A 15,740-nucleotide genomic window follows, 5' to 3' on the forward strand; every position below is an offset into this window, starting at 1 on the left:
CATGACTGCATATAAATAACCTTTATTGAATTGTTTACCATCTTAGGGAGAAGACGAGAGGAAAGACGGATAGAATTTAGAACTCAAAATTAAAAAAAAAACCCACATATGTTTAAAAAAATTTTAACTGTGATAAAAATAAAATATAATTTTTAAAAAGGGATAAAGGGATGGAGCAGATGTGGGCAAATAGGGAAGGAACCAGAACACAGAGATGGGAGATGACTGAAAGGCATGGGAAAAGGGTTAAAAAAAGAAGCATTTGAAAATAGTTAAAAAGGTACTACACATTACAAACAAAAGTATTAGAAAGAAAGAAAAAATAGAGCAACTATACAGATTTGGTTTGGAGTTAAAAATAGTTCAAATCAAAAGTATGTGATCTTTTCCATTCTTTTAGAACATCTTGAAAAAACAATCCCTGAGCAGCTTAAAATTATGTTGCTTCTAGCACATATGTTTTTGGTATACATTTGGTTTCAGTCCTGCTCTTATTTCCAATTTCACCTTTTTAAATGCTACTATTACTTTTTCAAATAGTCTATCAGGTACAGAGATGGTAAAACCTATATGTGGCAGTTCTAATATTGCTAATGATTAAAAAGATTACTACAGAAATGGGAGCTGATACTTTACTTAATTCCTACCTAAGATCTTTACAAGTTTCACTTGCAAATGGTCTCAGGAGAATCTGGCTTTGCTAGTTTTCTTAAGATATATTTTCTTTTAAACCTTTATTATTATTTTCCAAAGTAATATATGTTTATAATTCATTCTCTTCTGTAATAATATACAATTATGCTTGTACTCTATAAAGGAATTACCTTTAATTGCTAAAATATCTCCATTTGCTGAGTGAGGCAGTTTCTGGGCTCTTTTGACCTCCTTGTTTTGGCAACTATTTTTCCTTGCTGTCTCTAAGAAATCAAGATATTATATTGATAACCACTTCCCAATTTGTGGAGTCTACAACTTAACAAATCAGGTTGGAGCTGTGACATTCATAATCAATATCCCCTTCTTTATGTTTTTTTCTTATTTGACAATGATATTGACCTTGGCTCCATCAGTAAATGCTGTGATTGCTGATTCAGATGCCAAAGGCTTATTGATCATTTAGAAGTTTTATGCTAAATACATTATGGTATATAAACATGACAAGATATTATTTACTGTAAGATGTGATGAATAGGAATTGGTTGGCAAATATTTACTATATGCCAGGTGCTAAGTGTTAGGGATGTAAAGGAGGGATACAATATGCAAACAATGATGTACAAATGTGAAGTATACAGGTTAAATTGGAGATAATCAATAGAGGAAGGCACTAGAGTTAAGGAAATCAAGAAAGGTTTCCTAGAAAAGGAGGGGTTTATTTTTTATTATAATTTTATTTAATATTTTTCTCCAGTTACATTTAAATAAAAAATTATATTTGTTATTACATTTTTGAGTTCTAGGTTCTCTCCCTTAATCCCACCCACAACTGAGAAATCACATGTGAAGTTATACAAAACATTTCCATAAAACCAAGTTGAAAGAAAACAGATCTCCTACCCTAATGAAATAAAAACTCTCAAGAAAAATTAAGTTTTAAAAAAGAGAGAGAATACTTCAATATTCAGATACAATCAGTTCCATCTCGATATGGATAGGATTTTTCCTCATAAATTCTTCAGATTAGTTGTGAATGATTGTGCTGCTGAGAATAACAAAGTCATTAAAGCTGGTCATCCCAGAACATTGTTATTACTTTATATATAGTACATTTCACTTTGTTTGACTTCATGGAGGACTTTCCAGATTCTTTTTTTTTCTGAGAGCATCTTCTCATCATTTCCCAAAGAACAATAATATTCCATCACAAATACAGACCACAGATTATTGAGCCATTCCTCAATTGATGAGCATCCCCTCAATTTCCATTTTTTTCACCCTGAAAGCTGCTATGAATATTTTTGGTACATACAAATCATTTTCCTACTAGTAGGGTTATTAGGTCAAAAAATATGTATCAATTTATAGCCCTATGGGCATAGATCATATCTGTTGATCATTTATCAACTGGGGCATGACTCTTATTTTTTATAAATTTGACTGTTTCCTCTGTGGTTGAGAAAGGAGGACTTTATAGAGAAACTTACTTCAAAATTCTTTTTACAATTACTACTGCTAATTGTATTTTCCCCCTGTTTATTTTCTTTCTCCTTTTCCCCTATCCCTTCTCAAAAGTGTTTTAGTACTGATCACTCCCTCCCCCAATATGCCCTCTCTTTTATCACCTTCCCCCCAGAAGAAGGGATTTTAGTTGGGACTTGAAAATCAAGACAAATACTTCTTTTTCTCTTTATTTTTCTTGCATTTCATCTTCCTATTAAATTTTTATTCTGTCTTTTACTTTATCCTTTGTAAAGAGAACAGAAGAAAAAGTTTCAGGCCCCAGAGGGTAACCATCAGGTGATATTCTTTTTTCTTTTAACTAAGTCACAGGGTTTCTGTGATCTGTATCCACACAATACTTAAATGACATCATGCTATTTTGTGACAATTTCTGTGTATCACAAGGAAGGGAGACCCCACACCAATGAAAATCACAGATCTTTGAAGGAATGAACCTATTAGAATATACTAAGTAACACAATTTATAACAATATTTCCATAAGAGAGTTTGATATAATTAGTTTCCTAAAATTTTTGTGGGCTCTGCTTGAGTTGAAGATGCATATCATATATAGGAGAACAAGAGAATTCTACAAAAACTGAATATAAAAGAATAATATTTATTTGGTACGTGAACTATTAATTAATATGTGTATCATTATTCATGGATCTTTTGTCCACAAAGAGGAAAAGGAAAAAAAATGATAAAATACTTAAAGTTCTGATGCATAGATATACATCCAAAGGAGAACAAAAACCATCACAGAAGGGTTGAGTTAATAATAATTGTATATCATAAACTTTATAGGTACAAAGCAAGCAAATGCATGACTATTCTATAACAATGTTTTTACTATCCAAATCCAAATCCTAGGACCCTAAAGACCACCCAATTCCCCCTCCCTTATTTTATTTTTTGTGAGGCAATCAAGATTAAGCACCTTGTCCAGGGTCATACGGTTTGTGTAAGGTGGCTGAGGCTGAATTTGAACTCGAATCCTCCTGACTTCAGATCTAGTGTGTTCCATCCCCTGTGCCACCTAGCAGCTCCCACCCCCTATTTTGTATGAGAAGAAGCTCATCCCCAGAGTGTGAAATGCTTGCCTAAAGGGCCCAGAGTTAGGATTGAGACATACAATTTCTGATTCCAAGTTATAAGTGCACAGCTTTAGAAATAGAAGGGACCCCTAAGGTCATCGCATTTATTATACCCCACCATTCTCTAAAGTTATCACCAACAGATAAGCCATAAATAAATCAGAGTTCTTTAAAAAAAAAACTATTATAATCCTTTCCCACCAGACTTGAATGTCCAAGTAATTCTTACCTGGTGCCCCTGTGTACATGATGGAAAATACATTAATTGCTATGGTAGCAGCATAGAATAGTGGAAGTGCACGGAGACCATTGGGGACTGGGTCCTCCTGTGTAATAATGAGACACGTTGGAATGTCAAAATTCATCAGCTTCTATAAACAACATAGTCAAACTGAAACGAAAGAAGAGGCTATAAGACATTCTCCCCCACTCCAGGTGTGAGGGGAAGGCTGGCCACTTCCCCACCACAGCACCAGCATGGAGCCATTTTCCCTAAACAAATGGCCATTCAAAGGCCCAGGCAGATGGGCTGAAGCCAGGGCTCTGCAGCAGAATTACAAGCAGGAAAGAACTGATAGATAAAGGCTATCTAGGCCAGAGGAGAGTTCCTCATTTACTACTTTGGCTAATTCCATTTTGTTGTGTTTAATGACCACTTTGGAAAAATTAATTTGAAGCTATGACCCCCTAAAAAGGGCAAAGAACACTTCTACAAAAGCATGTATACGAACAATTTTGTTTCTGTCAAGGACTTTGATGATTTTTCCTGTGATATAAGTTTCACTTAACTCCTCTGACAAGTTAAATGCACCAATTTAGGTGGTGCAGGACAGAGTGCCAGGTCAGATGGCAGGAAGATCTGAATTCAAATCTGACCTGAAACACATACTGGCTGTGTGACCCTGGCCAAGTCACTTAATTGTTTGCCTCAATTTCCTCATCTGTCAAATGGGTTAGAGAAGGAAATGGCAAACCATTCCAGTCTCTTTACTTAGAAAACCCCCAAATAAGGTCACAAAGAGTTGGACACAACTGAACAAGAATTTTAACCCCAGAAGACTATCAGCTCACTGCAGACAGGAACTATTTTTCATTTTATATTTGTAGACTCAGCACTTAACATGGTAACTTGACCATAGAAGGTGATTAATAAATATGTTTTGGCTTGGATTGGATTGAGTTAAATTTCTTATAGAATATTTCTGTTCATTAATAACATTCAGCATGAAAACTCATTCAGTCATTTGTGCTATATGTGCTATAAAATGACAGTTTCAACATTAATTATTGAAGAGCATCTTATTAAATAAAAAACTCATTGAACTATACTGTTTCTAATAAAACTCTTAAAATAAGAGTAGAATCCAAGCCTCAGTTCCTTGTTTATCTATTTACCTTTAATTCTCCTAAAATATTTAACATACTAACCTTAAGCAGCTGATACTGCTACAATTACCCATAAAACAAAAACTCTATAACAGATGGTGAGAGAAGCAACAAAGGAATACAAAGTCATTCTTCAGGAAGAATATAACTCATGACCATAATTCATAATCTTCATCAAGGATAACCTATTTAGAGAGTGCTTCAGCCTAATTTTAAAGGCATCATGAAAATCCTTTAGCAGTAAAATTAAAGAATATATCAGTTTATAATGTTAATCTGAGATGTTTTCATATAAATGGCAAGGCTTCCACTCTTAGTTTCAATGTTCTTTTTTAATAGCTACTCTCTTCATCTCAGGATCAGACATCAATTTGGAAAGGACCTTGAAGTTCCTTTGTTCCCGTCCCTTCATTTTGTACATGAGGAAATAGAGAACAAGAAAGGGCAAGTGATGCTCTGGGCACACAGAACCAATATTTGAAGCCAGGTGCACTTCCTTCAAATCTGGCACTCTTTCTACTATGTCACACTCTTCTCTTCTCTCATCCCACCATTATTTTTTTCCTGAAATCATCAGTTTGTAAAGGCTGTTGACTCATAAGCAATGTGGAAATAACATGGGTTTAAAGGAAACTTCAGGAGTGTTTCAGTGCAAAGTTACACAATTTCCAATTCCTAGCAAAGACTCATCCATTACAAATTTTAATTTCAGAGAACTTTTTTTCCTCTTGAAAGTCTTTGTACTACCATCAAGGGTATTGATTAATGTCTAAATTAAAGACAAAGAAAGTATTCTTTTTGGTTTTAGGTAGATGGGAGGAAGTGGAGGGCAAGGGGTGGGGACAGACATGCTGTCCTTGAACAATTAATATCTTTGAAATTTCCTTTTTAGCTCCTTAAATCAAAGTAGGGTTCTCCCTCCCAGCCCAGGGACTGTGTCAGAATATGAAAGTCATTCTATTTCCATTCCCTCCCAATGTTACTTGCATTGAAAGACTATCAAAGAATGTCAATTCTGCTTACCTTTTTTAAGATGAAAATTCTAATCAGCACAAACAGCACGCCAGACATGAAACCAGACAACAGTGGAGATATAAACCAAGAAGCAACTGAATAATTAAAAAACAAAAACAAAAAACACAACATCTAATAAATGTTAATATTCTACAAAATCATGCATGAGTTTGTATAATATAATAAGTTGGCATATTACACATAAAAAGGTTCTTTGAATTATTTTACAATTCCATCAAATTCCATTTTTAAAGTGTTTTAGTTAGAAAAGACAACTTTTATAACTTTTTCCTAATTAATAATAATAAAATTTCTTTTGTTCTTACTAATTCCTTTAAAAAAACAAATACATTTTCCTACATACATTATTTTAGTTTTACACATAGTTTAAAAAATTGTCAGATCTACAAAAAATTTCATCCTAAAATTTTACAAAGGGCATGTCAATATTAGGGGCCACCCACCAAGCTTAAGATACAACTTATATATAAAACTTCAACATTAGCTTTTCACACATATACAGTTAACATTTATATAAACATATACAAAGTTACTTGAGAATATAGACATCATGGGTACACAGTCACATCATTTCCTCCTCTGATCTTCCTTTCTCAAGAAGTTGAATTTAGAATGCTCACTGGACTCCTTTTCTCCTCCCTTTATTTCACTTATGGAGACAGAGTAATGTAATAGCTAAACCAATTCCTAGATTGAACAACTCCCAAACTGGTCTCTGTGTTCTGATTGCTCCCAAGTGATTATTTAACCTTTTGACACTCATGAGGCTCTGCTATATTTTCACTACTCTCAGGGAATATTCTTAACTGGGTTACAGCCTGTCAAGCCAGGTATTTAGCTAATTCTATTCAATTCAGATTCCTCTGGCTTGATCATCAATGACCAACTAATAGGGAGACTAAGAGAGAAAGAGAAGAGAGAGAAGATATCAGAATCATGCTATGTCTCTGTAGAATCCCTGGGAATGATGGGGGATAGAGATGGAGTATTGAAGGGGTTAGATTTATTATTCATCTGATTGCTGATAACCTAAAATAGCTGATAGAATGCCAGAATTTCCTGGCATTCCATCTATATCCCTACTACTGCCTTGTTCCTCCTCAAGGCCAGTATAGGAAGAGTCAGGGTGTTTTCTTTGGGTGGAATCCAGGACAGCCAGATCCCAAACTGAATAGATGATCTTAGGAATTCTATAAATTCAATATCATTTAGGTTTACCCATTGCCACAAACTCCACTTCCTATTCATTTATTGCATTTTTTTCTCACTAAGGGCTAGCTAATCTTGGTCATCATGGTCACACTATTTCTGTTCCTCCTGAGAACAATAGATAGACATTGATTTTTCAAGGCTGAATGATTAATGGGTATTTAAAAGGAATGACTATTAAGAATTTTTAACATAAAACATTTCACAATCTCTATTATAGTTGTGTTTCAAACACAAAACAATAATTTAAGGAAATATCACACATATATGACTCCTAAATAATCAAAATAGGACAAAAATGTTCAGACTTTAGAAAAATGGTAAGACATTTTTCTGTAAAATTTTTTCTTATTAACAAAGATTTTCCCAATTTATTCCTATATATGAAAGGAAATTTATTCCTCTATATGAAAGGAAATGACAATTACCAATGTTGACAAGCTCCATCCACTGTACACCTTTTGTACCAACTGCAACAAGTGAGAATCCTATGGTAGAACCCACAATGCAATGGGTTCCTGAGATTGGAAGTCTCAAAAATGACGCTATCAGCTGCCAAACAGCAGAACCTAGAAATTGAAAGATGAAAAAAAAGAAAAAAGAATTAGATGAAGAGCTCTAGTAAGGCATAAATAAAAACTCAGATAAGTCTTTCTATGGAATATATTTCACACAGTGTTACATCTAGATTAAAAAAATATTCTAATGTGTTAACAGTCAGAAGATGTGTAGAATCCTCAGCTTTTGATGATTCTATACTTCAAAGAAAATACTCCTGCCACTAACCCCAACTTCTCCATATTTAGTTATTGGTGATGATGGACATGTTCTATTATGAAGTTTGGTCAAAACCAAGCAAGGGATTAAAAACTTAAAAAAAAAAAGGAAACAATAAAGATGACATGTATGCTATAAAATTTCATGATTCTTTAATGATATCTTATTTATCTATTGGCAGACAGACCTGACTCATAGACTAATCAGTTGTGTCACCTTGGAAAAATCATCTGGTTTCTTGGGGTTCTAAGTTTTCCCATCTCTCAAACAAGAGGTAGAACTAGATGATGTCTATGGTCCTTTTCCACTCTCATGTTGCCATGTTGAAATGCCAGTTTAGACCGTAACAAACATACTAACATTACTTTTTGGCCTTTAGCCCCCAAAAGGGGACTATTGGAGTGCTATTGACATTTTAGCACTATATTATGAGTATTCATTTTGGGGCAGTGCCTGTCATGGTGACTCTCCTTTATTCATTTTATTTATTGATTAGGAATTAAAATAATCCCTGAGTCTAGCACACTGTCATTTCACTTTTATGTCACTATCTTTTCTAAGCGTAATATTTTTCTAGGCTCTAGTTCTCTTCAGAATACATTTTCATAAGCAGATCAAATTTTGCAGTGAGCATTAAAGCCTCAGCTGGGAGAGATCACTTTCAGAAACAGTTGTTGAAATATAAATACTAAGTTGTAAGGGAACAAAGGTTTTGGCTGATAAGCAGAGTAGGTTATTAATCCCAAATGTTAATTCTGGAGAAAAGTTGAGTTGCTTGGCAGCAACAGCAGTACTTTTAGGCAGGCTCCTGGCATTTTATTCAAATAAAATCTTACGAATCACAGGAAAACAAATATCTGTATGATCACAGTAATTCTACCTATTTGTGAAGCAACAGAGACAGCTGCTTCGATCAGTGAGTGTTGTGCATGCTGACCTTTGAGTCAATGAAAGCTAGGGAATGACATGTGCATGCACCAAAACGTGTGAAGGAGGGAGAAGGCAAGTGGCCACTAATGTGTTTGCCAGTCACTGGACTGAAAACAAGTTCCATGGCAGCACCCAGGCTTGCCCAGCGTGGGCCCTGAGATTTCCAAATCTGGCAAGGGTTCACTAGGAAAAATCTAAGATTTGAGAGAGAGCACTTCATGATATGAAATCAAAATTGTTTTTTAAAAAGAATTTTTCAATTTACATTTAAAACTTTTTCTAATATTCTAATGAGGTAACAGAATATTAAAAACTCACCCAACTGAATTCAGACCTTGCAGTTTTCCTTCATGAAAGTTGCTACTGCTTTCTCTGGCTGACCATATAATAATGTCCTGGAGCAGGAAAGCTTATAGGGAGAAGCAGGGGACACAGGGACTGACTGAAGGAGGAAGGAAGGGAGGGAGGACAGAAAGGAATGATGGGGCATCTGAAAGGACAGGAAGAGCAAGAGAGGAAACTTGGGGAAAAAAATGAAAGACCCTGGATTAACATTGGGATTTGATCAAGGACAATGGGGAAGAATTTCAGGACAGTGGTGAAGATTGATGGGGGAGAAGGATTAGGTTTGAGCCCGGGGAGAAGAATTGTGGGAAATAAAAAGGAATATTTTAACACATGATGAAGGGGTCTTATACAAATAAAAGGATGAACTTATAGCAGTTAGGACTGGAGTTATAAGATAAAAGAGCAGGAGGGTAGGGGGAAAGATAGAAGTCCTGGGGTACAAAGGTTTTGAGGAAGAAGAAAAGGAATGGTTAAGGCAAAGTCCGGTGGGAACATGGAAGAGGAAAGAGAAAGGAGATGGTACAAAGAAAGGGGAGGTACTTGGAGGGCGAGGGGTGGTCACTGGAAGGGCAGCCAGAGGGAGGAGAGTGGGGGGCAGTGCAGGCAGTGGTTTCTTCATGCAGCAGCAGGGGCTGCCACTGAGAAGATGCTCAACATCCCCCGGGGGCTGAGGTCCCTACAAGGCTTCTACAAACACTGGGTATCTCAAATGAGGCAGCTAGCATAAGGAGTCAAAGCAAAGGAGCAGAGACAACGAGCAAGCCAGGTAGGGGCTGTGCTGGAGTGAAAGGAAAACAAAACAAGACCCCAACCCACTTCAGGAAATTCAGCTGTTACTCACAACTCATCCTGCCCAAGCGAATCAACCTGACTCCAGCACAGCATCATGAGAATGCATGGAGACACAAAGCTTGCAGGGAGAGTTTCTAAAGTAAAAAAGCCAAGAAGGGGAAAAAATAGGGAACCAAGGGGGAGAAGGGAAAAAAAGAAATGGATGTTGAATTTAGAAGACGAGGACTGGGAAAATCCAGGCATCTGGATAGATGAGCTTTGGTTTTGACCAGAGCAGGAATAACCACAAAACAAAAAACACCTTATGTTTACAAGAGCTCCCAGTCCAAAGGATTCCAATTATTTTAGTAGATAAAAACCTTATTAAATCTTGTCCCTTTCCTCTAAAGTGGGAAGAGGGACTTGCTGCTTGTCCAAGTATAAACCAAGAAGAATAAAGCCAAAGCAAACAAGAATGGAAAAAGGGGAAGTGCTGAGTGAGGTGACTAGCTCCAATGGGGGGCTGAGGTAATGGGCACCCAGGAGCCTCTCACTCTCCTGGCATGGAGCCAGGGATCAGGAGGTGACTCTCGACAAGTCCTAGCGGGGTCCCCAGGTAACAGCAGAATAAGTCTTTAAGCTGCATTACTTCGGGTACTGCTCCCAGTTGTGCTCTCTGGAAAGTCTTTCTGCTAAAACATCACTTTTCCCATAAACTAAAAGGAACAGGGAGAAGGGTGAAGGAAGGGGGAAGGAAGCACAACAACCCTTCTGAGTATTCCTCTTTCCCTGAGCCCAAACATCCCTCAAACAAACCGATGGGAAATTTTAGTTACAGCTGGCTTTGAATAAATATGAATGTGTTTTCCCTGCTATTGAGACAAATGTGACTGCTACAAAACTCGCTCATTTCCCGAAAAGAAAACTTTGATAACATTCAATAAATTGTGATCAGCAATTTCAATGAAGAGGAGGCCAAAATTCCAGGACAAATGTTAGAATAAAACATCTTAGGCTTTGTTTGAAACTCAGACACTTTCTGGAGCAGAGACTAGGGTTAGTAGCATCCAGATGTCTCAAGCAATTCCTCTCAAAATGTCTTTGCTGAAGTAAGCCACTCTGACTCAGGTGTGGCAACCCTTATGCTACCTGAATTTAAGCAAAGTTAGTGATAAAAGAAATACTGGCTGGACCCCAGCCCATCGTGGGGCCTTGGTGATTCCCCTACCACGCCATCCTCCCCACTCCAGGAGTCAAGTGCGAGCTGACCTCTTGGCCCAGACCTCTCTCCTCTCCTACCCTGCCTGTGTTGATCATCTACTTGCTGCCACCTCCATCTGGGGAAAGGAGCAAGACCACTATCACTGCCTTCAACACATTTTATTGTGGGGTACCGCAAATAACTGAATCAAAGACTTTTAAGGGATCCATGAATTTGGATGGGAAAAAATACTTCATTACTTCAATCTTAATTGGTTTAGCTATTAAATGGATAACTTTCACTATCAGTGGTTTTCTTTGTAATCTTATATATTTTATTTTATACCTGTGAAAACATTCTAAGAAGGACTCGATCAGACTGTCACAGGGAAACAGTTAAGAAGCTCTGGACTAAATGATCTCTAAAGTCCCTGCTGGTCCTAAAAGTCTATGCATCTAAGAGCATAGCAGTGTCCCCAAATCCAGACTTCTGCCTAAAGACTGTGGATACATTTTCAAAGTTGGGCACTCTAATACTAGTATTTCAGGTCATTAGCATATTTCATTTAGCTCTGAACACATTTCCCTTGATTTGAGACAAGTCTAAGACTACCAAGAAAAGCTTATTACTATGAATAGGTGACAAAAACACTTCTTAGCCAGAAACCAAACCATAGAGCCCTCCCTTGGATAGAGTTGACAGTCAAAACAGGAGCCAACAAGGGATTATGATGACTGTGGAAAGCCAGAATTTAGTTAAAACATTTGCAATTAATGAAGACATTATCTTGCTGCTCCAGAATTAATCTGGAATATAACAATTAAATTTTTCAAAACTGTTATTTTTTTTAACCCAATTGATTATTGAAAAATTTTAAATATGTTTGTGTAAGCTAAGGGAACTTTTTAAAGTAAGCCTTCAAAATGGATGATTATAGATACATTTTACTTCTTAGTGACCTAATGCATGATAATTATTAATAATCCATAAGGTCATTCTATTACTTACGATAGGCCTTTCATGATTATGAAAAACAATGAAAACTTATTTTCAGTGGTATTCTTAAGCCTGTTGACAACTTGATGAAATGAATTTCTGCTTAAAATAAAATGACTACTCCCCCCCCCCAAAAAAAAACCCATTAGAAAGTATAAACCTAGGAAGAAAAAAATAATCAGGTTTTAAGTGCCAAGTCACCCACTGCTTCTCACATTTTCTGAAATCAAAGCAAAATCACTTTCATAGGTACATGATAAAAGAGATCTACACGAAATTAGGCCAGTGGATAATCATCACTTATAAGAATACATCCACTTACCAACCATGGCGCTAACTTCCCCGGCCATCAGTGTTTCCACTGTATCATTGTACAGGTTCACATCAATGATACCTTTTCGAATAGTCTCTCCTACTTTTGCTCCTAACAATACTGAGCCTGTCGTTTCAAATATTGATGCCAAAATGCAAGCCTGCTTCAAGCTCACCACGCCAGAGCCCACCGCAGTACCAAAGGAATTGGCCACATCATTTGCACCCACAGAAAATGCCAAGATAAAGGCTATGATAAAGCCCAAAATGACCATCCACAAGTAATCATCCATAGCCATTTTTGCAAGTAGACTGCAGGAATTTTTCCTTTGTAGAAATATTTAAATAAGCCAAGCTTGAGGTTTTATAAAAACTCTGTAAGGTAGAGTTCTTGTAAACAGAGATTTTTCTCTGGAAAGTGCTGGGTAGTGTTCGAGCCTGAGCAAACTGCTAACTGCTGGTTCTCAAACTATTGTCTGTACAGTTTGTTTGGTTGTGTTCAGTCAGCAGTAAAACACATTCCATATTTTTCTCTGAGACTGGAAACGCTGTGATATCCCCTCCTGTAACAGAAAGAGAAGCAAAGAAATCAATTACCCTCAGCAACCTGTAACAATCTGTTCTTTCAGAAATAAATGTTTTAAGCCTACTAATGGGATCTAACTTGGCATGTGACACTTTGAACCATAGTACAATTCAAGTAAGATTATAATTAGGTCAATGCAAAAAGAAACACTAGATTCTAATGGGATCATCGATGCCTAGATCATACATTGTTATCATATTTTGAAATGGAAAGCTTTAATATGTTGAGATTTTAATTTTGCAATTATAAAAATATAAATATAAGTTATCATTGTTCTGAGAAATGAATAGCTATCTCCAAAAGACAAAAAGATCAAGTAGGACTTCAACAAAAGCAAAATTTTCTAAAATGAAAATTCTCAACTGTTGTTCTAGAGCAAAGGTTGGCAGTCTACAGCAGGAGGGGGAAAAGAGTGGGGTAAACATAAATCTCCGCCCACAAGCTAAGAATGAGTTTCAACTTATACTAAAATTTTATTTTAAAATGTAACAACTATTCTTAGCTCATGGGCCTTACAAAAATAGATAGCAGGCCTGCCAACACCTGTTCAAGAGCATCATAATCACATTGTACTTATAGATCAACACATATACACATATATAATATATTTGCTATGCAGTGTGAAGATGAGGAAAGGAGCATGTCTTAAAATTAAATAAATGACAATATAATCATAAACACTTCAAGTGGAAATTTACTTATCTATTTATCTGCTCACTCATTTATTTATTACTAGATGAACAAGGACCAGATTTATCATTTGAGTAGTATGTTGTAATGGGTTATAAAGAAGAGAATTTTGATAAGTGGTCAAAGAATATGAACAGATATTTTCTAGAAGAAGAAATCAAGCTATTTATTGTCATATGAAAAATACTCTAAATCACAAAGAATAGAGAAATGAAAATTAATACAATTCTGAGATCAGACTCGTCAATATGATAGGAAAAAAAACCAACAAATGTTGGAGGGGAATATAGAAAAACTGGGACATTCACAGACTGATGTTAGAATTGCTAATTGATCTGACTATTCTGGAGAGCAATTTGGAATGATGCATAAAGGCCTATAAAACTGTGTATACCCTTAACCCTGCAATATAACTACTATGTCTGTATCCCAGAGATGAAAGAAAAAAGAAAAAGTCCTATGTGTATATAAATATTTATACAGTCCTTTCTATAGCAGCAAAGAACTGGAAATTAAAGGAATAGTCATCAATTAGGGAAAGACTGAATAAGTTGTACACAATTGTAATGCAATACTATTGTGCTATAAGAAATGGTGAGCAGAAAGATTTATATAAACTGATGCAAAGTGAAGTGAGCAGAACCAGGAAAACATTGTACACAGTAATAGCCATACTATATGATGATCAATTGTGATCACTGTCTTTCTTTTTATTGGGTTGTTTGGGGTTTTTTTTTTGCAACATGGTTAACATGGAAATGTGCTTAACATCATATGTACATGTATAATCTATACACATATTTATACATATATACACATGTACATGTATAATATAGTATATACACATGTGTACATGTATAATATAATATATGTATACATATGTACATGTATAATCTACATCAAAGTGGGTGATTTCTGAGAAAGGGAAGAAGAGAAGGAACATGGAGCTCAAAAATTTTTTAAATTATTATTTGAAAAAAAAAACATTCTAAAAGACAATAAGAGTGTTATAGAGCATTGTATTTCCAGGAAGAAGACTCAGATTTGAGTCCCAACTTGTCAAGTGCTAGCTGTTCAACCAAGGTCAAATCATTAACGCTTTCTGAATGAAAGTTCCCTCATTTGCATAACTATCTCACCTTAACTATCTTACCTTAATTATCTCACACAGCTTCTATGGAGATCAAATGAAATAATGTTTATGAGAATATTTTATAAATTCTAAAATTCTATAAAATGCAAGTTTTTACAACCTGTGTATTTTCTGCATTATACTTAACAAAGTAATATATAGAGTGTATTACATAATGATGATGATGATGGTTTTGCAAAGAGCTTTACAAATTCACTGTCTACATTTTATTTGTTGAGTACCTATTCCATGCAAGGCACTCTGTAGGGACTGTAGGGATTATAAAGAATTAGGTGCATATCATGTTATGTTGATAAATATATTGTCAATGCAATTCTGCAGGTCCTAAAATTTTTCTAACATCTTATAGTCCTAAAATAGGCAGAGACCTCAGAGAGCAACCCATATCCCTTCTAGAACATGAGAACAAGCCTGGCCAGGCAGCCTATACTAGAACACCTGTTGAAAAGAAAACTAATACTTATTTCCTGAAGTAGTCCAATCCACTTTGTTACAAATTTAATTGTTATAAAGTGTTTTCTTATTACCAAACCAAAAGGCTATTTACTAGTAACCACTTCTAGTTCTGAGCCCAAGATAAAAAAGACTAATTCATCTCCCATAATATGGGCTTCAAATATTAAAATATATTCAAAGAAAGTTTTTATGTACCTAGAAAATGTTTTTTAGGAGGCAGCAGGATAGCACTGGGGCCTGGGTGTTCAGGGACATCCAAATACAATTGCTAACAGCTCCTATTTGTGTGACCCTGGGCAAGTCACTTAACCCTTGCTTGCAAGAATCCCCTGGAGAAGTAAATGGCAAAGCATTCCAGCATCTTTGCCAAGAAAACCTCACGGACAGCATGGGCTTATGAAGAGTCTTCCCTAGGCTCTCTGTACTCCTATCACTTTGGTGTGATCCTCACACAGCCCATCCTGTTTGTCCTCCTCCAGAGATCCTCAGTGTTATCCATGTCACTCCTAAAATGTATCTTTTAGAACTGAACGTGCTCCAAAAGCAGCTAAAGGGCACAATACAGTGGGATGATCCCTTTGCTGGTTTGAGATCCTCTGTCTTAGTGAAACCAGAGGAAACATTCCCTTTCT

The 15,740-nt window shown here is 36.0% G+C and overlaps 1 protein-coding gene across 9 annotated transcripts in view; it reads right to left on the reverse strand.

The window, feature by feature from the left end:
• SLC20A2 (solute carrier family 20 member 2) overlaps positions 1-15,740 on the reverse strand; it is a 111,360-nt gene that overhangs the window by 31,075 nt on the left and 64,545 nt on the right. For all 9 annotated transcript variants that reach the window (XM_074287371.1, XM_074287375.1, XM_074287373.1 and 6 more), the window contains 4 exons: positions 12,234-12,786; positions 7,317-7,457; positions 5,668-5,753; positions 3,488-3,584 (listed from right to left, as the gene is read on the reverse strand). In XM_074287371.1, coding sequence (XP_074143472.1) covers positions 3,488-3,584; positions 5,668-5,753; positions 7,317-7,457; positions 12,234-12,522 — 613 coding nt within the window. In that variant the 5' untranslated portion in view covers positions 12,523-12,786. The remainder of the gene's footprint in view (positions 1-3,487; positions 3,585-5,667; positions 5,754-7,316; positions 7,458-12,233; positions 12,787-15,740) is intronic.

Source organism: Sminthopsis crassicaudata, chromosome 2, assembly GCF_048593235.1.
Source record: "Sminthopsis crassicaudata isolate SCR6 chromosome 2, ASM4859323v1, whole genome shotgun sequence".
NCBI lineage: Eukaryota > Metazoa > Chordata > Mammalia > Dasyuromorphia > Dasyuridae > Sminthopsis > Sminthopsis crassicaudata.